This window comes from Abramis brama (genome assembly GCF_963993115.1).
Source record: "Abramis brama genome assembly, chromosome: 21".
Classification (NCBI taxonomy): domain Eukaryota; kingdom Metazoa; phylum Chordata; class Actinopteri; order Cypriniformes; family Leuciscidae; genus Abramis; species Abramis brama.
The window spans coordinates 21,820,975-21,845,648 of NC_139983.1; the positions used below are offsets into that span (position 1 = coordinate 21,820,975).

A 24,674-nucleotide genomic window follows, 5' to 3' on the forward strand; every position below is an offset into this window, starting at 1 on the left:
TTAAATATATAACACTGTAACAATGACACCTTAAAATAAAGTGTAAACAAAAACTGTAATAGATTGAACCATGTGATTTTACAGTAAAACTGTTAAATGTACAATTTAACAACAAATTATCAATATAATTTAGAGTGAAAAGCGGTAAACTGACATTCCCAGAATTTCCTCTTCACACTTTAAAGGAACATGCCACCGTTTTTTGAAATAGGGGTTATTCACTGTCTCCCCTACATTTAGATAGGTGGGCAAACGCATTTTGTCTCAGTGCATGCATTGTCTTAGTCTGGCAGTGCCGCCGCTATAGCTTAGCTTAGCATAATGAATGGAATCCTTTGTTGCCGGATAGCATGTCGTGAATAAAAGTGATCCAAAAAAAAAACTAAAACTAAAAAAACGAATTACTTATTGTGGCCTGCGTATTCACAACGGGTACAAATAGCAATGTAGATTAAGACTAAGCGATTTCCTAGGCAGATATTGACACAGGCGAAGCACTGCTACTTGGGTGCAGAGATATCACGCAACACCTGAAATCCGCTATCTCTGCGCCCAAGATATCTGATAACTCTGCGCCCAAGTAGCAGTACTAAGTTCGCCTGCTTCGCCTGCCACCTGTCTAAATGTTTGGGAGACGGTGAATAACCCCATTTCAAAAAACGGTGGCGTGTTCCTTTAAACAAAAGCAAATAAATGAAACGAGCATAACAAAAACGGCGGTGATACCCACAACGTTAATCAAAATGCATCCATTAAATCGAACAATTAAAATGTTTGCTGCAGTAAAAGGCTAGCCAACAGCAGAAGGATGTTTTTAATGGTGTCTTATGATAGATCCACCAAATGAAATCAAAGGAAAACATGACAATAAAAGAGTATGTGATTGGAATAGCAATCCCATCCAGCTGTTCTAACAAGTCTCAAATGGGTGTGACCCATTATCATTTACCGACAGAAGTGAATAAGCCTGAAGTCTGACTGATAATTATTTAACAGATGTTCTGAATAAAACAGGTGTGGTTACAGCCTCTCACCACGGCTAATGAAATCTCATTGTTCACAAGAGAGGAAAGGACTGCTTTTACAGTTTAAAAAACTAGTTGTTATTAATATTGAGTAACTTACATATTATAAACAGTATTTGCATTTCTTGTATTTTTGCTTTCCCCAGGAAAATCTCCGAGCAACAAGCACAGTTTAGTTCCTGAATGAATCAGTCTTTCAACCAATCAGTTTGAGTGAATGATTCAATGACTCGTTCACAAAGACAATCCTGCGTCTCTCATCCTATCCATTAGTAATCGAGAATCGTAACCTTGAACAAGCAATCGTTTGAGTGAATTATTGAAGGACCCGCTCATAGTCAAGACAGTCATCAAATTCGAGTACCTGTACAAACTGTTGTTTAATTATAAATATAAAACCTTACCTTATATTAAGAAACAAATCAAATGCACGAAATGTATGTAAACTATTTTACTACTGAAAAAAAGTAAAATGGCCAGTACGGGTTATGTCATATTTCCACACAGCATTGTATAACATATTCCAGTTTTTTTATTGTCTTTTATGATTGTCTTTTCAACAAAACAAACATTTATCATTTTAGTCAATAGAAAGTGTGCTGAACTTTCAAAATTTTATGCGTTAAAGATTAAATTTTAATTCTATCTCAGCAAATAAGCTATTATAATGGAGTCAGTCCCAGCCTCCCAAAAGTCTTTTGTGGAAATGATAATTAATATTTTAAAGGCTTCATGATGCAGAGAGAAGTAAATAAATAAAGAACAGAGGAAGTGGAGCATTCTGGGATTGGGTAGGAATTGAAAGAGAAAGAGAGAACACAGGAAACACTGCGAGTTCATGCCAAGGCAAAGAAAAAGCAGCTGAATGAAAAGTGAGTTTATTAATTTGAGCCCTTTTATCTGTGTAATCGCTCGTGAAGGATTTTTACTGAGTGAAGCGATGAAGACGCAAACATGGTTTGTACAAAGCTTCAACAAATGGACAAATTTAACAGATCTCTTTAAGAAGAGAGCTCCAAAGGGAGCAATTAACCTTCCAATTTTAAAGAACAGCTGCAGGGTTTAGCTGTTCAATTTTGAAATACAACCACCTGAGGGGAACTGTTTAAAGTTTTAATAATCATTTTCATTATGAAGTGTGCACACTCTTCATGGCTTTGCTTCAGTGGATAAGTGCCTTGGGTGGCCCAATGCAGACAAACTTTATCAAAAGTGTTTTGAATTAATTTTCCACTTTCAGTATCTTCACAAACTTCATATTTGTTCATTTTTATCTCCAATTAGATATTGACAATTAGTGGCATATACATCTATATGATTGTCACCAATCAGAAGAGGAGAATAAAGGTTGTTGCCAATGCAATGAAGAAGATGACCAGAAAGGGTAAGTATTTACAAGGCAGGTATGCAGATAGGTACATCCATACACCATGACAAGACCAGAAAGTGTGGATGGCGTGCTTAAATGTGGTGCTGCTGATGAGGGTGATTGACGGCAGGTGTGGGTGATGATTGAGTGTGTGCAGGTGGAGCCAGGAGGGATGCTGGGAAATGTAGTGCTGTGGTGACTGGAGATTGTGACAATGATATAATGACAAATGTGACTACAATGCAATATTAAAAATGCATATTAAATTAAATCTGATGTAAACTGCAAAATGTTCTTGCTAAAAGCTTTGACTGACAAACTCCCTGGTGAAGAGCCACACATATTATTATATTATTATTATTATTATTATTATTGAGTGCCTCAAAGTAGTGTTTTCTCACAAACATATATTTTCTTCTTCTTCCTTTTAAGAATATTTGAGACAGAGAGAGAAAATGGTGGGTTAAAACCACGGTCTACCTGCATCCATGCTAACTCAAAGGCTGCTTCCTAAACCACAGTGTTGACCATGAAATCCACATTTAAAATTCTGCTCAAACTGTGAAAAACATCAGTGCATTTAATAATTAAGATGATTTTAAATGGTGGACTGGTAGATTGTCCTGTCATGAGTGAATCTTAAGCAGGTCTGAGGGTTGAGTAAATGTTGAAAAAACATTGTGTACCTTATGAATAGAGGAATAGAGAGTAGAAATGATCTTTGACAGAGATAATGATTCCACAGGCAGTGCAGAAACACTCTCGATAGGAGTTCTCCTGCTTGGACTTTGACTGAATAAGAGCTCTGTGATGCTCTCAGACAATTTATCCCCCTGAGGCAAACCTAGCTGACTCTTCATAACAGCTGATCTCGGCAAGATTTATTAAAATGCTGTTTACTGGGAAATTGCTGAATGAAAATATTAAACTGCTCTGATGTGGGTTCAGTAGAACTTAAATCAAACAGAGTGTACATCACGACGGTCCTGGCAGGTGTATTTTGTGTACACAGCGTAAAGATGAAAGAGAGAATCATTCTCGCTGTCGTTGTGAACAGTGTTGTTACTACTTCAAGAAGTTTCTCAGATTAGTTTTGGCTCCCACGGGTGAAGTTATGGTCAGCAAACCCAGAACTGTTAGACCAGCACTGCAAACTAACAACATCCCCAGATAATTTGAAACTGCCTAAGGAGCACTAAGACCATGTCCATGTCCATAAGAAAGTTAGAAATATCATCAAGGTTTGCTGGAGTGAGTTTTCGCCTAAAACCTTTTTGGCTGCAGTTTCTGAGACTGTTGTGAAATTTTGAAACATGACAGAAAAAGAAACACACCATATTTCTCCATCTAAACAGTGAACATGTTTTGTTCAGAGAAGTCATTCTGACCTTGACTCGTGCATGCTGACATTCTCCTTATTTAAAGAGAATAAATATTATTTAGCTCATTCTGCAGCCTCTAAAACCTGCTGGAGGACAAACATTAAAGCTGTGCATCTCAAGCGAGAACAATAAGAGTCATGTTTTTAAATCCCTGTCAGCAGTTTCATTTTATAAGGAAAACACAATAAAAGCACTAGTCCTTTGGGCGTCACAAAGGTTTAGTCTTTGGGCTCTATAATAGAGGGTGCAGAGAGGAAAATGTGAAGTTATAAGCACATTGTTTTTTAATATGTAAACACTGGGAGGTTATGAGTCACAGGCAGATGTCTGAGAGTTTGTGCTGGGCTGCTAAAAAGAAAGATGAGCTTAAAAGACTCCATGAACTGGCAAAATTGGATTTGATTGGTCAAAAATCTTGTGCAGGATGAGTCATCAGTATTTTTGGCTTGTTTAAAAGTGCTAAAATCTGCTAAACTGATTTTTGTTATTGTTAAAAAAAAAAATCTTAAAAATAGACAGGGTAAAAACCTACAGCGCAAATGTAATCTGATTCATGAACCATTAGATATGTTTAGATATACTGTATATATTTAGTAGCCTGACTTGTATAATTTAGATGATTAAAAGCTCATTCAAATGATGCAAATGGAATTTGCCTGCAAATGGATACACAGCTCACAATTATGAGATAAATAGTCATACCATGTGCTTACCTATTATATGTTCAGTCTGCCTGTTGTCATGTTGTAGCCAAGTCTATAATGGCGTTGTTGAATGCATCACTTGGGGAGAGCAGTGTCTGCTTTCTCCAGCGAAAAAGGTATTTCATTGTATTTCAAGGTACACATTAACTTTCTTATCAGTTCTTACTTTCCCTGGGAATTGAACCTATGACCTTGGCATTGCAAGCACCAACGCTATACTGTTTGAGCTACAGGAAAGCCTGTGCACAGCCGAATTCAACATGCCGTCTGAATTTGAGACTTTAGTGGACCCCTGCTCAGAGACAGATTGCAGCTATCCTGTCTGATTCATTCAATTTGCATTTTTCAGGTTGTTTTTCTCTATTTCCCTGACCACTTTACTTAAAAACGGTCTAATCCATTGCAGTCTCGTATAGCCAGATCTTAGACAAAACATACCGTCTGAGACTGAGGCAGGCACTGAATATGGTTGTGTGTGGGTGTTTTTAGCACAAGTCTAATACAGTCTGTTTATCCTCACTGGTGAGGGTAATGCCAGTTATCATTCAAGCATTCAGTAAGAAGGCAGACAAATCTGCAAGGCGCTCACTCTCTCTCTCTACCTCACTCTCTTCCTCTGTCTTATGCAGTTTGCTGGAGAAAATCCTGTCGGGATCCATTATTTGGTCTTATGCACCCTGATCCAGCCTGTCAGTGAATTCTTGGCATTTGTTGTTTAGTCACTATTACAGATGAATATTCATACAGGGAAAACAAATAGAGCAAGCATTAATTTGTTAAACGAGCACATTTACAGCAAGCAATCACAGCCAATTTTCTAACAAATAGATTATTTTCTTTGTTTATTTTTTCTCGCAATTGAAAATTAACTATTTTTTTTATTAAAAGGTAGATTTAATAAAGGTTCACAATTTTTTATTAAATAGATTTAAAGCAGAATCATTGTTGTGCATCTCTGAGTGTTTCCTTCTTGAATGAATCACCTTTTAAATGAATCAGCGGAGTGAACGATTCAATGAAGCACTCATTCAATGAAGTCACATGTTTTGTTACTGAATGAATCAGCTGTTGAAAAACATGATTCAATGAGTCACTCTTTATACATGCTATGCCTCATTTCAAAGGCTGCGCCATCCAGAAATCGCTTTTGTCGGCTGCATATGTCATTGAGGCTGCCTCATTTAAGAAAAGTAACCATTACATTTCAAAGTATTAAAGAAATACTCTTGTGAACTTCCCTAAGCACTTCCTGTCTGGGGAATCCCGCACGCCATTTTGAAATGCATTCAACTTCGTCAAGGGAGCGAGGGAAGTTTATTTGGATTGACCCTCTACCCCTCGATTTTGACAGAGGGAGCAAGTCTACTCAATAGCTGCATCCCAATTTAGAGGATGCAACCTTCAAAGTACGCAGACTTTAAAGGCTACACCTTAGAAAGTCATGAAGGTCAGAACGAGCGTTGTTAAATGGGACGATCTAGCCCAGAGGGTTGTTCTTGTCGCTAAAAACAAGTTTGAGGCATACATTATGAGATGTTGCAGCTATAATTCCTCACCATCAGCATTAACAAGCGACAAACCGATGTGTATATTTCTAATTTATTGCGGTGCACATACGGGAACTGTATTAACTGTATTAATTATCAATAACGGTGCATACGTTAGCCGAGCACTAACGTGAATGACTGATTTAACATTAAAGTTTGCAAAACAAATCTTGCTCCATACTTTATCTTTACTCAAGGTAACAATTTTAGGTAATAGTGGCCCACAGCTGATTTGCAGTACTATTTCAGTAAGACAGTAATAACATGAGTTAGCCAGTTAGTCGGAAACTTACACAACATAAAACACAAAATGACATATTTTGAACACTCGGTAGAAAATATATCCATAATTATTTACAGGTTGTGATTCTGAGGAGCAAGCTGGTCCAAATAAACTGGGTACTGACTCATCTTTCCAGATCAAGTGTTTTGCGAATCCCGCGTTGAGAAGCAGTTGTCAGTAAAATTATGTGTTTGAAGGCAGGACAAGATGTTGGTGGGTGGACAATGTACAACATAGGTGGACATTATGCAAATGTCTTATCTTGTGACGTAGAACCGTAACGCAATGGGATTCGATTTACAAACGAGTCTAGGCGGTTCTGAGTGGATTCTTTCTTTGGGAGACAATAACTTTATTTTTTGTGAAGAAAAACTGTAACTGTAACAATGAATCAGCTCCATTGCTGATTCCAAGTGATAAAGGGCTTGGGATTTTCATTTAAACACATTGCAAGGGTTCTGCCATGGGAACTCATGTAACGTAAGTAATGACGTACATCTGAGTGAATGAGACTGATGGAAGTTAGACATAAAAAATTGGACTTAAATGCAGCTCTAGAGTCACATGTTTTGTTTGAATGAATCTTTTGATTCAATGACTCATTCTTAATAGTGTCTCTTGTCGCCATCTATTGGCATAACGATGTAACTTGCAGCAAAATTCACTGAAAAATCATTAAAAACATGTTTGATAGATTGGGCTGCCTCTGACGTGATAACTGCGATAGCCACGTACATTTATCTAAAGTAACATTAAATTAAAACAGAGGTAAGACACATCCAAATTTAGGTTGGTCAAGCAGTATTTTTGCTGCCCTAAATGGAAATTCACTTCTTGTCTTTACAAACCAAGTACACTTGAATTAGTGGCAAATATTAGTCGTCACTAATCTGACGCAGTCTTGCGGTAACATACGAACCCGTTTAATCTACTTGGGAAAACAATTTCAGAGTCAATTTCAGAGTCAGAATAAAATCAAATGTAACGATTTATTATGTCAGGTAAACGTATCATGCCAATTTCATAATCAATTCAAAGATAATAAATGCAAAACATCAAATGCTCTGGAATAAAGAGAAAAGATGCGAACCTGACATTAGAAAATACATGATGCGGAGTGTCTTGCACACGCTCCGCATCACAGGCTAATTTGAGCTACAAATCGCCCTGAGCCTCTCGTTGCATTTCTTTATATAGACAGAAAATTCTTTCACATGGAAACATTTGCTAACAATGGGAATTTGCATTCAGAGTTTACACCTTTTGGTGTAAGACACACCAAAAGGCCTGGAAGACACACACTCCTCTGTGTGCAAGTTATCTCTAAACCTTTTGGTTAACTTCTTTGGGAATGAGACATTTGTACCAGTCGCACTGAGACATATCAAATGACACCAAACATGTACAATACAAACATGTACGATAATTGTTCATATTAAACCATATAGATTTTTGGGTGAATTCAGGTAGGGATGGGTGAAGGGAATGATGTGTAAATTGGGAGGTGATCAACTCAAGTGTGATCGTGTCTCGAATGGGGATGGTAATATAGCAAGTGAGTTCAAATGTTAATTTCCTTTGTTTTCTCAGAGAGTTATCTCTCTTCCAGTTCTTCCAGTTTCTCCAGTCTTACAGTTGATTGCCCTCCATTTGTTTTTCATCTCAAGCGAGTCTTTGTGAGATCTCGTCTCATTGTGAAAATGTTACTAATCGACATTGTGTGGTCTCACGGTCCGGACGATTCTTCTAGTGTGTGCATTTGGAGGATTATAATGCTAAAAATCGGTTGAAACTGCCCGTATCCCACAGTTTTAAAATCAGTTAATTTGAAAATCATCTAGTGTGTCCCAGTAAATAACAGATTCACAGCCTGTCTTAGAAGTCCTTGAAATTTAGAAGTACCTGTATTTTAAGATTTTCATCTAATGTTTATAGATACCCATATAGTCCTGCTGACCTGCCCCTATCTGTTTTCCATTGTTCAGACAATAAAAATGCCCCTAATTCTCAGCTATACTTCTTATTACAGGTTGTCTTGCCGCAAAAGCGAGGAAAAAAAACACAAATGACAGATTTCTTCTATGTGAGTATATAGTAGCAAACTGTCCATCCTGCAAAGAGGGACAGAAAGACACATTCTCCAGGAGAAAGACTGTGCCAGGGGAGGTATCTCAGAGTGAGCTGGCTGAAAGCCCAGAAACAACAGCTAAAACACACACAGCACCCTGACACACATAAACACCCAGACAGAGTATTTTGCACAGAGTATTTTGTTCCACACACAAGCTATGAGTATGACTTCTATTATGAACTTGACCCTGTGACCTCTTGGCCAAAGATAAGACAGATCAAGAGTGAGACCTCTATTTCGCTATGGTAAACAGTGTGGGGAAAAAATAAAAATGAGAAAAAATATTTTCTCCTGTGGTTTCCTGGGTAACACCGTTTCCCCTCTAAGCACTTTATACTGGGAAAGCTGATACAGTGCATGAATCCTGAAACACTCTTCCTCTTTATTTCTCCTGCCTTGGATTGAAATGAAAATCCCAGTGTGATCTGACGCAGGCTCTTGACTCTATGAGGTTTTGTCATAAAAACGACTGAAACATACTTTGTCTTTCAATGGAGATTCTCTTGGGGCTTGTGTGAGGGGCTGCACTATTTTATTTCATGACTCTGTTGCACTCACTGCAAATATTCAGCCTAGTAATGCCCTACTGTATGTGTATCTGTATTTTGTATGTATACCGTGCCAAAGTCATGCCTTGTTTTTTTAATGATCTCATTTCCTCTGTGTGTTTGCTGAGATATGGAGTTCGATGAGACACTAGAGGTCATATATGTTTTTTTTGTTTGTTTTTTGTTTTTTTGGTCTGGTGCTTTCACGTGGAGAACAAAGTTTAAATGCTTTCTTTATCCAGATGAGATAGGAGAGTGAAGGTCAAATGTCAGAATAGTGGGAGATTCTGTACAGGATGTGACCTACAAGAGTATTGCTTTATTCCCTTTATATTAAAGCTTTTTCTTTCTCTCTTCATGTGTTTGTCTCCCACACCCACACTGACATGCTGAAATATCAGCTCAGAATGATATCACAGCCCATTTTTTCCTTTCTCACTCCACCCTCTCTCTTCATATTCATCTGCTGTCCCTCTCCATCTCTTTGGCTTGGAGTCATTCTGCTCCCTAGTTCCCTATGTGAATTAGTAGATTGTGAACATTAATTCAGGCACAAGCAAGGACTTTGGTCTCTAAACAGTTTGACTGAGACATGATTATGAGGTTGTGCATTACAAAGCAGCTGGTATTTATTAACAAAATCACTACAACATTTCATGGCTAGTATTCTTCTTCTGATATATTTTTGTTTATCATGCAGTGCTGTAGCTAACTCCATTATTAAGTATGTACTCATCTTGCTTAATAATTATGCAAAACATTCAATTCTGTTTAAAAGTTTGGGGTCAGCACAAGTTTTCAATGTTTTTTAAGGTCTCTTAAGCTCACAAAGGCTGCATTTATTTGATCAAAACTACAGTAAAAACAGTAATATTGTGAAATATTATTGCAATTTAGGATAACCGTTTTCTATTTTTAATATATTTTAAAAAGCAATGTATCCCTGTGATGGCAAAGCAGCCATTACTCCAGTCTTCAGACCCGCATGATCCTTCATCATTCTAATATGTTGATTTGGTGCTCAAGAAACATTTCTTATTATCAAAGCTGAAAATGTTTCTGTGGAAACCGAAATTAACTTTTTCAGGGTACTTTGATGGATAGAAAATTCAAAAGAAGAGTATTTATTGAAAAATTTATTTTTTAACAATTTATAGTCTTTGCTTTCACTTTTGATCAATTTAATGCATTCGTCAATAGAAGTATTAATTATTAAAAAAGTATTACAAATTTAGTCACTCACTCGCTTGATCGATGCTAAGGCTAGCAGGAGAGCGGTCTTTAGCGAAAGGGGCCGTAATTCGACCAGCTGAGTGGCTTTGAAGGGAGGGCCTTTGAGGGCCCTGCGGACCATAGACAGGTCCCATGTAGGAACCGTGATAGGGCTGGGCGGGTTTAGCCTCCTAGACCCCTTCAGAAAACGAACAACCAGGCTGTTCTTGTCTACGGACTGGCCGGCCACAGGAGCGCGGAAAGCTGCTATGGCTGCCACAAAGACTTGCGAAGGGGTGCGACCCTTATCCAGCAGCTCCTGAAAGAATGATAGTACCAGTGAAATGTCACAGGACGTCGGGTCTTCACTCTTAACTGTGCACCAGCTGTAGAAAACAGACCATTTAAGGGCGTAGAGGCATCTTGTGGATGGGGCTCTAGCCTTAGAAATAGTGTCAGGACAGAGGTCCATCGGCTCCCGTCGAGGGGCCAGGGGTAAAGGGTCCACAACTCTGGTTGGGGGTGTCAGATTGTTCCTTCCTCAGAGGAATTGGCCACGGGAGCAGCTGTGTCAACTCTGGGAACCACGGTTGGTTCCGCCAGAGGGGGGCCACCAGAATCAACCAGGGGGGCCTTCCTGATCCGTCTGATGACCTGAGGGAGCAGCGCAACTGGAGGGATGGCGCATAGGGGAAGACTGGGCCTTTCAGTGAGTGCAGGTTGGGTGGTGCCTAAGAGGAGGTGTCTCACCAGTTTGTACAGAGGCCTCAATCTGAGTCCACCTTGGTGGTTTATGTAGGACACCACTGCCATGTTGTCCGACCGGACTAAGATATGGTGTCCTTTCAGATCTGGCAGGAAGGTTCTGAGGGCCAGAAAGACTGCCAGCATTTCCAGGCAGTCGATATGAAGCCTTTTTTCCGCGCTCGACCAGAAGCCGGAAGTCAGCCTGCCTTCGCACAGAGCTCCCCAAACCGTGTTGGAAGCGTCTGTCAAGACCACCTTCCTTCTGGAGACCATTCCCAGATCCACGCTGGATTGGAACCAACAAGGGTACTTCCAAGGGGTCAGAACCATGATGCAGCCGTGATCCACCCTGATGTGGAGGCGTCAGAGACTGTAGTACTGTAGGGGGCTGCATGTGAAACAGAACCAGCTGAAGTACTGGTGACGCAGAGGTCATGAGGCTCAGTATCCTCTGAAACGTTCTGAGGGGGGCTGAGACCCCAACTCTGAAAGTCGCCGTGAGCTGTTGAATCATCAAGGCTTGCTCTGGCGTGAGCGTGGCCCGTATTTGGGCTGAATCAAGGACTACTCCCAGGAATGAGATCCATTGGCTGGAAGACAGTGAGCTCTTGACAATGTTGATCCTGAGTCCCAGGCATTTCAAATGGCTGAGGAGCAAGGATCTGTGAGCGTCCAGCTCGATCTCCGACTGGGCCAGTATGAGCCAGTCGTAGAGAAAATTCAGGACACATACTTACTTCTGTCTCAGAGGGGAGAGAGCCGCATCCATGCACTTCGTGAAAGTGCGGAGAGCTAGAGACAGTCCAAATGGAGGACCATACATTGGTAAGTCACCCCCTTGAACTCAGAAGAATGGTCTGTGATGGGGGGCTATTTGGATATGAAAGTAGGCATCTTTCAGATCCACTGAGAAAAAACAATTCCCTGGCACACCTGCAAGAGGATTTGTTTCAATGTTAACATCTTGAATGTCTGTTTCATAAGGGTGCAATTTAGATGCCTAGGTGTGGAGAATGTGAGCCACGCTGCTCCTTACCAAGGTGGAGACCACGCCCCTGAAGCAGGGGACCTGCAAGCGAAATAAAGCGACTAACCTCATTTGATTATCCCCAAAATCCAGTGTCAAATGGTTGAAGTATTATAGGCTGCGTCTCACACTTAGGCGGGAGAATAGCACCTGTTGTATCACTGAGATGAAATGGGTAGCGTTTTGGCTGGGCAGACGCGTGGCTTGACTTCGGGCTTTGCTTTTGCTTTCATTACATTATTCTGTAATCTTCAGCAATCTGAGAAAAAGGAGTTTTCCCATTGCGTCTAGCAACGCAGTACGAGTAAACCGTATCGAAAGTGAACTGTTGTTTTAAACTGTTGTGCTAAAACTGCGCAAATGAAAGCTACTGCTTGAAAGTGCCGCGATGAGCAGCCTCAGCTTGTGCAAGTCTTTGATTTCATTTTGTTAACCATTCTCACCTGTGCGCTGGGCAAATAGAGTGTGCTGCTGTGTGTGATTGCAAGGAGGTGCTAATAATATTTTACTTAAATGATGTCTGCTCAGACTGCTAAGGTGGAGAGAGAGGGAGGAGAAAAAGACAGCAAGAAAAGAATGAGAGAGAGAGAGACAGAGAGAGAGAGAGAGAGAGAGAGAGAATACTACACCTGTCTTCAGCCATACACTATTCTAATGGTAAAACTTACTGTACATGTAAGTGTCTGAAAGATTTGCATCACATTTTTGTCTTAATTTAAAGCTAAGTTGTTTTGAAAATATGAGTGGGTTTTCACAGCAGCAAAGTTCCCACAGTGTTCTATAGGAGAGTAAACGCAGGTACTACTTAAGTGTATAAAGTCCAGTCTGTTGCTATTGAACTTTCAGTTGTCACGCAAGGGAACATAAAATGTGTGGAGGCCCATTTGATCTCCTGAAGATTAACCTGGAGAACACATGTGCCAGTCACCATGGAGATTAATGAAATAATATAGTGGACCGGACCCCACAGAATATCTCAAACTGTCAGAGAATGAAATTCACCAGGTAATATCACTCTTTAAAGTCAGTACGAATCAAAATTGACAAATATATATATATATTCCTGGTCTTATTGTGAATGATTTGTTAGTGAATGTAATTCTTAAGACAAAAATGTTTGTCTTCATAATTTTCATCAAAATGTTCATCACAAAAACTTTATTTGCTTAAATCACTTATGCCATGCAGGCATTTTGATATATTGTAAATCGATAGCTGCTTAGTCATCATTTTGACAAATTCTGGTAACACATTTCACCACCTAATTAATTCCAGATGGATAACATAAAGTCCCATCCAACTTTATTTTTAACTGAATAACCTGTTTCTTTCATTCATTACATTATGAAAGAAAAATGAGTTTCAAATAGCATTTAATGTTGACTATAGAAAAAGGCAATAAAATAATGAAATTACTATAAAATAGTAGATTTCATGTGCTGTTAAAAGCCGTTTTTTTCCTGGGATTCACTGGTTAAAGAAAGTAGCCCCATCTGATTAAAAATCCTGACTAAATTGGTGTTTTATTCTACGGCATTTAGATTAAGCTCAGTTAATAATTCTCAGGCAAATGAAAAAAAAAAGTCAAAAGGGGCAGTCAGTCGGATCAGAGACTGGATTTGGAAAGAATGAGCAAATAATCACCAGAAAAGATTAAAACAGGCCAACCATGGATGACAACAACAGAAAACAAAACAAATTACAACGCCTTAATATGTCCCTGCAGGGTATTGATTGCTGTATGGATGTGATCTTTGGAATATTATCTAAAGAGTGTGTTGTTTTTCACTGCCTTTAAGAGAAGACTGACTCAAAACAGCTTTTATAATTCAGAAGGATTCTATGCCAATTTAGGGGCCGTTTACACAACACCTTAGTAAATCACCTTATATGATTCAGTTAAATAATCTCCTCCCTTAAATTTTGCATTTGAAAGGGAAACTCCTAATGCATATGCAATAAAGTCATATGCTTTTTCAGCGCAAATTTTTCACAGAGTGTCTTTAGTAAATCTTGACAGTAGTTTTCTAATGCCAAAAGAGGGTTTGTGCTGGCGCAAGCTGCTAGTAATCTTAGTGAGGATAAGAGACTTCTCCAAAACATAAAAAAATTTCCAAAGGTGGTGTGTGTAATATATGCACACATATATTTACTTTTAACTCTGTGGCATTTGATCTTGCACTAGTGCAGATATTCACCAGAATATGATGCGTAAGGTGGCTTCTGAATTATTAGCATACTCTCACAAAACAGCAAATGCAAGTGGCGGAAGGGAAAAGACAAGTAAACAATGAAACCGAACTTGAGAGAATATTGCTACGTGCTCTGTGAATCTGAAGTAAACTCTTGTGCTGATGAATTTTCGTGATGCTGTACAAAAATGTGCTTTTAGATGCATTGTTTACTATTCCGTTTTCTCTTCGTTACAGTTGCACATTTTCACTTCCTGACAGTCAAGATGCTTGAAACTCGAACCCGCAGCCCTAATGGGCCGTTTGGGGGATGCTGATTGGCACATCCGACTAGTCCTGTCGGTTGTTTTTTCTGTGTCCAGCCCAGCTCCTGCTTCTGTTAGTCTGAGGCGTGCATTTTCCTCTGTTAATGGTCCTGCAGCACCAAACTTTCTGGTGATCACTGTCTAATTGCTGCCTGTGTCAGTGGGATGCTGCATCAGCCCCGAGAGAAGCGGCCAAATGAGACACACATCAAACACGAGCGGAGGCCGTGATGATGAAGATGAAGGTCGGCTGTTTACTCATTACATATCATGTGTGTGCGGCGGAAGCAGTGGGACTGAGTCCTTGGCACATCAAAATGGGGCTCACTCACATACACATCATTAGTGCCATGAGAATGGCATAAATGAGGCCCACGCACTCAGCATCTAATGGTTTGTGTCTGGGGGCAATTCTTTGAGCAATGTCATATGGAAAAACAACATTATAACAGTAAAAATATGTGAAACTAACCACTATGTGTCGTTTAGATTGGACAGGCAAACCAAGATGGCAGAATCAGATAATATAAAAACCATGGCTAGTTGATTTGGTTACTAGGGACTTTTAACGTTTTTGTGTTGTAAAATATTTTTTATGCATTAAAATGATCACAAATGCATGGCTCTAATAGTAGCATAACATTGCAAAATTGTCCCCTCATAAAACACACACACACACACACGGCATTTCCTTTCTCGGCAGAGTCATAAAAACCAAATAGGAGTTTTCAGAGAAACTGCTTGCACACCACACTGAAGATTAATTACTGTAGCCTACTGTTGCGAAGAGTCCAGAGGCAAAGACACACCAGAGATTAAAAGTGCCAAACTCTTATAGTGGAATGATTTAGTACAGTGGAATTCTCTCTAGATTTAACAGACAATGTGCTAGTAAACCTGAGGATACAGCATCAGTGCTTAAGCTCATGATGCAGGATGGACACGGTGCCATCATCAAAGCAGGGCAACTGGGAATCTTTCCTTCAGGCACTGTGATGAGAGAGGCGGAGGCCCCAAGGTGAACTGCAACAGTGGTTCTCAACCTCAGGGGAGTGAGATCAATCAATATAAAATTATTTAAAGGGATACTTCACCTCTGGAAAGATGAATGTGTATTTAAATTGGGTCATTTATGTAGAATAGTAGAAATGTGAAATTATTTTTGAATTTGGAGCCTTCTAGAATGAGAAAAGCCAGAAAATGTATTTTTGGCTAATGTGGATGAAAGACAACAACTCCCAGAATGCACTTGCTTCGCTGCCCTAGGAGGCCACTCCCAAGCCACGCCTACCGGTAAGAGAGTGCAGTTAAACAACAAATATAAGCTACTAGTGAGTCTCCGTGACAAAAACTCCGTCTGCCCGGGTTTTTGAGATCGCACAAAATGTCCGGGATTCGGCTTTTGCGTTCTACAGTCGCCATTCATTATGTTTACTGTGGCGAGCAGGACGAGGCTAGGTCCGCGGGAGAACGACGCGAGGCCGGTGGCGTGATTACTGATGCAGACGCACCGGTCTCGGTATCTCTCACGGAGGAGCGGGAATTTTCTTAGCAACGGTAAAACGCACATCAACCGATCACTTGTTTAGCGTCCATGTAAACACTACATTCAGATTCACCAATCGGAATTAATTCAGTTAGATTGAAACAAAAGGCGTGCATGTAAACAATGAATGGCGACCGCAGAAAGCAAAAGCTGAATCCCGGACATTTTGGATGATCTAGACGGCCGGACATGTCCGGGAAAAAGAGGATGTATGGTAACCCCTACTACTCAGCTTTCTCCACAGAATAAGAACCCGTTAGCTTAGCTTCCAAATAAAAGATGGCTGACACTGTTTGTACATTCAGTGAGAGTGAGTGAGTGAGATCCCACCCTTTATGGGCGGGTTGAAAACATGCGGAACTAGCTCCTACTACTGGCTGTAGTTTATAGCCTCTGGCCAAAAAATCCTCCGATGACGCAAAATGACGATTTTTGCGTCATCGGAGGATTTTTTCCAGACAAAAAATACATAAATCTCTCGTCTCAGGGGGATATGTGGAAGGAAAGCATGGTAATTTGAAAATACTACAGGTTTTCTACTGATACAAAGCTTAATGCTAAATCCTGAAGTATCCCTTTAAAAATGTTTATCTGTCAAGAGTTTGGAGACATTAATTTTTTTTTTTTTTTTTTTTTTGAATGCTGCATTTATTTATTAAAAAAGAAGAAGTTTCCAAACTTTTAAGGCTTTATTAGCCTATAGTGTACAAAATTCGGTTTATTTATTTTTTAATATAATTTAAAAAAGAACATAACATACAATAATTTTTACTGTAGATTAAATTTCCTACTTTAAGAGCTATAAATTACATTTCAAAACATATGGGTGACTGCATTTTATATTTAAATTAAATGACAAAACTTATTGTCAAAAAGGTTGAGAACCACTGCAGAATGTAGCCAACTCATTAGACCTTTAAAACTGATCCTAAGGATGTTACTTGCTACTGGTCTCACATGTTTACTTTTAATAATACAAAGGAGAGCCAAACCAAAAACCCAAAAATAATTATTGGAAAAACAAAAATCTAATTAGACTGAATAAAAGATAGATGTGCTGAGAAAATCCATGCCTTATGCACGCACATATATCACTGGAACATAATCACACTTTCCGGTATTGATTATCATTTTGCTACACTATAATTTCCCATTTCCCTTTTATTTTTAAATGACGTTTGATAAACGACAACGGAGTGCGTGTTGTTTCCATAGCAAGATGAACATCCGGGTTTTTTTAACCCTCCATAGCAACCGCAGCGCGTCCCCAAGTGAGTCCTTGGCAACCCAAACAGACGAGCACAAATTCGACACTAATGAGTTGGCTGGCGTTCTCCGTGCGGTTTTATCCTATGAATTTGTATTGGTCTTTTTAAACTGAAACTGATTAATTAGCGATGTGTACGAAAATGAGAACTTTTGAACCTTTGGCTAAAAAAGAACTGAAAACTGAGGGATTTACTGTGAAGTCCACCATGAAGAATTCAGTGGTAAGTTCATGGTTGATTTGTTATTATTGTTTTGAACAATTTTATTTAGTGACTTTTTTTCTTATTTTTTTTTAGCAGCTAAATGTATTCAAACTAGACAGACAGGACACTTGTGCCATCTCCTAGAATTTCTTTTTTTTTTTTTCAGGGTGGGATGTTTGCGCATGTAACGTTAGGCCTAAGTTAACCATTTTAAATGATTCGTTGTGATAATGGCCCTAGCACTAATGTTCTGTATTCTTCTGCTTCTACAAATGTGACTACAAATCTGTGTTAATGGTTTTAATGGTGCCTGTTTTAATGGGTTTGTGACTGGGTTAATGTCCTAACGTTACTCTCTGACTTAAAAACCACATTCGGATGAAGCTGCAGTCACAGGTCATTTAATGAAATGATTAAGATGTTTGTGTGATATATAATTTTAGCATCAATCATATTATTAAATGAATAATTATCCTGTCTAACGTTACTTCATTAATTCTGAGCAGTTTGTGATCAGAATTTCCACACTGATTCTCTAGAGTCAGGTGGGAATTGTGGGATGCTATTGTCAGCAGTATTTATGCAGATAATGGGCAAAAAAATATTTAAATTCATAATGAAAATCCCTCAGACTGGGTATCAAGACATTTAGCTTTAAAGGTTAATTCACCCAAAAATGATCATTAATTACTCACCTCATGTCTTTCCAAATCCGTAAGACTTTCGTTCATTTTCGGAACACATATGAAGATCTTTTTGATTAAATCTGAGAGCTTTCTGTCCCTCTAGACAGCTACGCAACTGAAACTTTGACGCTTCAAAAAGTACATAAAGAGATAAAAGTAATCCATATGAATTGAACAGTTCAGTGCAAAATTTCTGAAGAGACTCGATTGCTTTATATGCTGAACAGTTTGAATTTAGGCTTTTATTAATGTAAACATTCATCAACTCACACATCACTTGTGGTAAACCAACAGAAGCTTAAGCATGTTCGCTTGACGTGCGAGAACTAGTGAGGTTCATTCTTGTGTGTTACGCAGCGCTTTTGAGCTTCCACAAGAGTTTTGTTATCGCGCAGGCAGGTTCGGTTGAGCGTTTGTTTATGTTCTCCGATCAATGTTTATATGTGAATAAAAGCCTAAATTCAATCTATTCATCGTATAAAGCGATCGAGTCTCTTCAGAAATTTTGGACTAAACCGCTCAATTCATGTGGATTAGTTTTACGATCTGAACTTTTTGAAGTTTCAGTTGCATAGCTGTCAATGGAGGGACAGAAAGCTCTCAGATTTCATTAAACCAATCTAAGCCTTTAATCAGGTGATGACATTCCTATGCAACAATTTTATTTTTGTATTCTATAGTCTATACTCTGAGTGGTAAAAACAAAAAGGACATTTGCTAACTTGACCAGGTTGGTCATGATTTGTAGCATTGTCCTGGATGTGCTACATTCTTCTGTATTTCTTTTCTTTTCTTTTCTTTTCTTTTCTTTTCTTTTCTTTTCTTTTCTTTTCTTTTCTTTTCTTTTCTTTTCTTTTCACTCATATAGCCTTCTATCATCCACAAACAAACAGTCACTTCAAAATGGAGTTTCTGCTTGCTTAACACATATTTCATCACAATGTGGATCCCATTTTTCACTAGACAGCTGAACTGACAGTTACCCATCATTCTCATGCCCCACGACATCACCCACATCAGTGCAGGCTGGGGTATAATTGCCTAAAATGGGCTCATCTCTTGATAGCGTCTACTTGTTGGCCAGAGATGAAGATGTATTAGATGCCCGTAACAAGTATAAAAGCCCATCAGTTTAAACTGGCAGCTCTTATCGCCCTGTTGAAAGATAGTATTTTCTTATTTTAGACTGAATCTGTGCATTAGTTGAGAGAAGCATTTTCAAAAATAAGGACATAAAGATGGATTATTACAGTGGCCCAGTAGTGCACAACCAGGGCAGGACTTAGGGGGCTGGGGGCCCCTGGGCTTGAGTTTATGTTTGGGCCCTACTTACGCTACAAACATCATTTTTGGGCCCTACTTACACTACAAACATCATTATGGAGTAGCACAAATTACACACAAATTAAAATATGCTTTGAGGTTCCTAGAACAATTAATATGCAACATGCCTATAGTCAAAGTTTAGTGGTAGGCTAATATTAAATAGCTTAATAGTCATTATAATACAATATAATGCTGTGCTCTCTCGGTTGAGAGAAGATCAAAACTCTAATAATAAAGCCAAGAGAAAACAATATTTTTAAATTCATTGTCATAGCTATCGGTCCTCTTATGTCAGATTCTTAAATTTAATCAACAAATTCAATCAGAATGCAAACACGGTGTATGGCTATTATGACCAAATAAAAGGAAGTCTTTGGAAGGAAGGGGGGCTTTGGGTGCTCAAGCCCCTGCCCTTTTTCAAAAATTAATCAAAAGTGTCCTTCTCAAACTAATATCAATGATAATATTGTGGTCAATCAAACAAAATGCATTTGATTATAATTAACATGATAATGTGTACAAAACTAAAGTAGCCTAAATTCACGTTTATTTTTACTTTCTGTCAGTCTGTCTTGCTGGTGTATTAACTCACATATCATAGGCTCGTGATAAAAATATATAAAACGGGAACTCGTTAGGCCTAAATGTTTTTTTTTTTTTTTTATCATTTTGATGGCAGTGGACGGATCAACACGCGTGTTATTCTTTGTGAAATAAAGATAAATATCAGGTTGTGCCATTTGATTATGGCCTCGAAGCTCTCAGTCGGAGGATATAAAGGCCCGGGTATTTTATTCCATGCTCCCCTCCGTCTTGGCCTTTCAAACTACTCCGTGAGCGCGCACTATAGTGTACTGGATTTTGTTTTCAAGCGCTCAAGTCACTACTTTGGGCTGATTATAGCCCTCACTCGCACATGGCCAGACAGTGGAAATACGGCTAATAATTTCTGTATATCTGGCATACAAGTTAACCGAACAAAACAAACGAACGAAAACAGGTAAGGGAGGGGGCCCCCTACTGGGCGGGACCCATGGGTTGCAGCCCAGTCAAGCCCAATGGTAAGTCCGGCCATGTGCACAACACAACGAAATTTAAAAAGCAAACATAAGTGCACAACACAACAAATTAAGCTACGACACAACAAAATAAATCCACAACACAATGGAAATGAGCCACAACACAACGGAAAATGTACAATACAACGGAAATAAGCCACAACACACCGGAAATAAGCCAACACAACAGAATAATGCCACAACACAACAAAATAAAGCCGCAACACAACAAAATAAAGCCGTAATACAACGGAAATGCTCCCGCCACCCAGCCCGTTCTCATCCCAAGGTGTCATATACTGACGCTTTTGACATTTCGTCTACATCGAACGCACATGGCACCCTTTAGCGTCAATATGAGACGCAGATAGATATGGGCAAGAAGGCGCCTCCTAGCGGTCTAACCCTAACCCTACCCCAGACCTAAACCTACCCATAACCGAACAAAGCTCTGTGCTAAATATTGACGCTAAAGGGTGCCATGTGCGTTCGATGTAGACGAAATGTCAAAGGCGTCAGTATATGACGCCCTAGGATGAGAATGCGTTGCGCCACCAGAGGGCTCTTGGAGCGCGGTAAAGTTAATTTTCCATGCCACTGTTCTATAGAGTCAGCAGTCTAAAAAATATATCAACACCATGATTAGTTTTAACAGTATGTAGCTAACCATTGTATATCGACATTTATTAGCCTAATTCAAAATCACCTATGTGCGTTATAGCTGCATATTTATACTCTAGAATGCTTTGACATGCTTCCATAGCGCATGATGCCTAAGGGAACGTCCGCCAATTCCTCCAAGTGGTTAAAACGTATAATTTGTATTAATTAAAATGACTTTTAACATTCAAAAACAGACATGTTCAAAATCCAAAGCTTGATTGTAAGACTGACTTAGCCTACTACAGGTGACTTTTTTCCAATACCTTCCTTCATGTATTTACAGTAAACAATTATTTTTAGGAAACAACATTTCTGTAATATATTTGTGTTATATTATATATAGTTTTTTTTTTTCTTTTATCATGTTTTAAAGGTTGTTGTACGTTCCTAGTAACCAGACTGACTTACTACAGGTGAAATTGTGCCAATAGCTCCCTGTATGCACAGTACACAATTTGTTTTTTATAAAAACATTACTGTAATTCCCTGAAGGGTTTTTTTCATGTTTCAAAGCTTGTGGTAGGTTCCTAGTGACCAGACTGACTTATTACAGGTGAAATTGTGCCAATACCTTTCTGTAATTCTTCAATTTACCAAATGGTTTTTATTTTTAATTATCAAATTATATTATAATAAATTATACGTTTTAACTACTTGGTGGAATTGCCAGACGTTCCCTTAGGGATCATGCACTGTGGAAGCAGGTCAAAGCATTCTCGAGTATAAATACGCAGCTATAATTCATGTAGGTGATTTTAAAGTAATATTTTATGTCGATATACAGTGGTTATATACTGTTAAAACTAATCCTGGTATTGATATCTTAAGACTGCCGACTCTATAGAACAGTGGCATGGAAAACTAACTTTACCGAGAGCCCTCTGGTGGTCAGGAGCATTTCCGTTGAGTTGCGGCTTTATTTTGTTGTTTTGTGGCTTTATTTCGTTGTGTTGTGTCTTATTTCCGTTGTGTTGTGGCTTATATCCGTTGTGTTGTGGCTTATATCCGTTGTGTTGTACATTTTTCTTTGTGTTGTGGATTCATTCTGTTGTGTTGTGGCTTAATATCGTTGTGTTGTGAACTTATGTTGGCTTTTTAAATTTCGTTGTGTTGTGCACTACTGGGCCACCGTAGATTATAGAAATAATCTGACAGATTCTAAAAAATTACATTCATGGAGGCCTCAGTTTTGTGTCCTGTACCAGAGCTGCATTTGTTACAGCCACACACCATGAAATGAACTATTTCACAACATGGATTGTGTTCATTTATTATCTGTATGTTCACAACTATTAACACATGCACAGACACACACATGTCATTTAGCCAACAGTCACTTTTCACTAATGAGCCTGTTTAGCATCTGTATGTGACTAATTAATTACCCTCCTTAACCCATGGCTAAACCCTCGCTCCTGTGCTTAAACTGACCTAAATTTCCCCCATGTGCTAATTAAGGTTGTGATCTAAAGTGTGGTCTCTCACTGGAAATGCTGTGTTGTTGAGGGGATGTCTATTAATTAGGGCCCGAGCACCGATGGTGAGAGGACCCTATTGTTTTTGCTCCGTTTATTCTTCTTCTTCTTCTTCTTCTCCAAAGTGAATCGTTTTTAGAGGGCCTTAACATGCTCGGAAACTCATGAAACTTTGCACACGCTTCAGAAGTGGTGAAAATTTACGTGTGATATGGTTTTTCAAAATTGGAGGGGGGGCAAATTCGGTAAATTATTGCCCCCACATTTTGCCCCGGCTCTAGGTTTCACGTACAGGTATGAAATTTGGTACATACATGTAATGACCCAATACCTACAAAAAAGTCTCTTGGAGCGCAGCCCTAAACACAACAGGAAGTCAGCTATTTTGAACTTCCTCTCAGATTTTGGGCAGTTTTTGCCATTTCCTGATGTTGTACTTTAACGAACTCCTCCTACAGTTTTGATCTGATCCTCTTCAAATTTGGTGAGTGTAATCTTAAGGCGCCTGGTGGCGGTGGCAGGGGTGCGAGGGCCCTTTTCATCGCTGCTTGCAGCTTTTATTTATGACTGTTCTTCATTATAGCCATCAACTCACATCAGTATAACAACCAACTAGCCCTAAGTTTAAGTCTTTCCTGGAGCCATACAGCTGTTTTGTTTCCTTATTGTTCTGCTCAGAATATGCAGATATATTTAGGACCATACAGTTTTCCTAAAACTTCATCTCTAAGTGCACAGAGTTAGAGACTGCAACAGACTGCGTCAGGCAACAGACACAGACAGGCTGACCGAAAAAAAACAAAAAAAACAGACAAGGTGCCTGTTGCTATCTGTCGGTGCAGTGTGAATTGGCCTTTAAATGTTATTGGCCTTTAGATAGTGACCAGTGGCTTTTTTAAGAAACTCAACTAAAGAAAAACCAACAACATAAAAGAATCATAAAAGTAGGTCACATGACTTGTGTTTTCTGTTCTGAGGAAATACACGATGATAGAATTTTTTGGGCAAACTATTCCTTTTCCACTTCTAAAGACTGTTCTGATATATTTAAGATATTTTATGGTCCTTTTGCATCCTTTTTGAAGCATGAAAGCTCCCCATTCATTTTAATTGCATGGGAAAATCTCATCCAGTGCACTCTTCAGTCTTCAAAATGTCATATTGTGTTCCATGGAACAAGATAGTGTGGATTTGGAATGACATCAGCGTGAATAAGATTGCACAGTTAACACAGACTGCATATTTGTATTCCAATGCATACATTTTTTTCTATAGTTTTTCTATGTAAACATGCTAGATTGATGTCTTTGACAATTCTAAATACTAGTGCAAAATGCCTGTGCAAAATCAGATTTTGTGTGCAAAATCAGTTTTTGTGTGTGTTTTTAGTAATTGTTGGTTTGGTGTGTTTGAGTGCTCATTGTTACAATTGCACAGCAAAAGTTCAGTGACATTTTTATTTGTGCATGGTAGAAAGCACACAGTGAACTCTGAGAAAACGCTATGCTTGAGCAAACAGTTTGTGAATGGGCTACTACAAATGATGCCCGTGAAAGAGACTATGAACACATTGAATAGGATATGTTTAGTTGGTGAATAGCATAGGCTACTATTACACAGTAGCGATAACGTTAAGCGCACCAGAATGAAATATAATATTCAGAAGTAAACAGCAGAGCTGACTTACAGATTCAGTTAACATCCACAAATGAATAAGCGTGTCGATTCAGGGAGCAGTGCAAAGTGCCCGTGCAAAATCAGTTTTTGTGTGTGTTTTTAGTAATTGTTGGTTTGGTGTATTTGAGTGCTCATTGTTACAATTACACAGCAAAAGTTCAGTGACATTTTTATTTGTGCATGGTAGAAAGCAAATACTGATACTGACATAATGACATACAATAAATGTGGAAAATTGAACTACACAATTCAGGGAGCAGGCTACACAGTGAACTCCGAGGTACTTAAGCTCCACTGCT

The 24,674-nt window shown here is 38.9% G+C and overlaps 1 protein-coding gene across 1 annotated transcript in view; it reads left to right on the forward strand.

Moving 5' to 3' along the window:
• The first annotated feature begins 17,327 nt into the window (after positions 1 to 17,327).
• Positions 17,328 to 24,674, forward strand: part of pacrg (PARK2 co-regulated) — a 108,658-nt gene continuing 101,311 nt past the window's right edge. Inside the window, exon 1 of the mRNA XM_084096402.1 lies at positions 17,328 to 17,508. Coding sequence (XP_083952528.1) covers positions 17,416 to 17,508 — 93 coding nt within the window. The 5' untranslated portion in view covers positions 17,328 to 17,415. The remainder of the gene's footprint in view (positions 17,509 to 24,674) is intronic.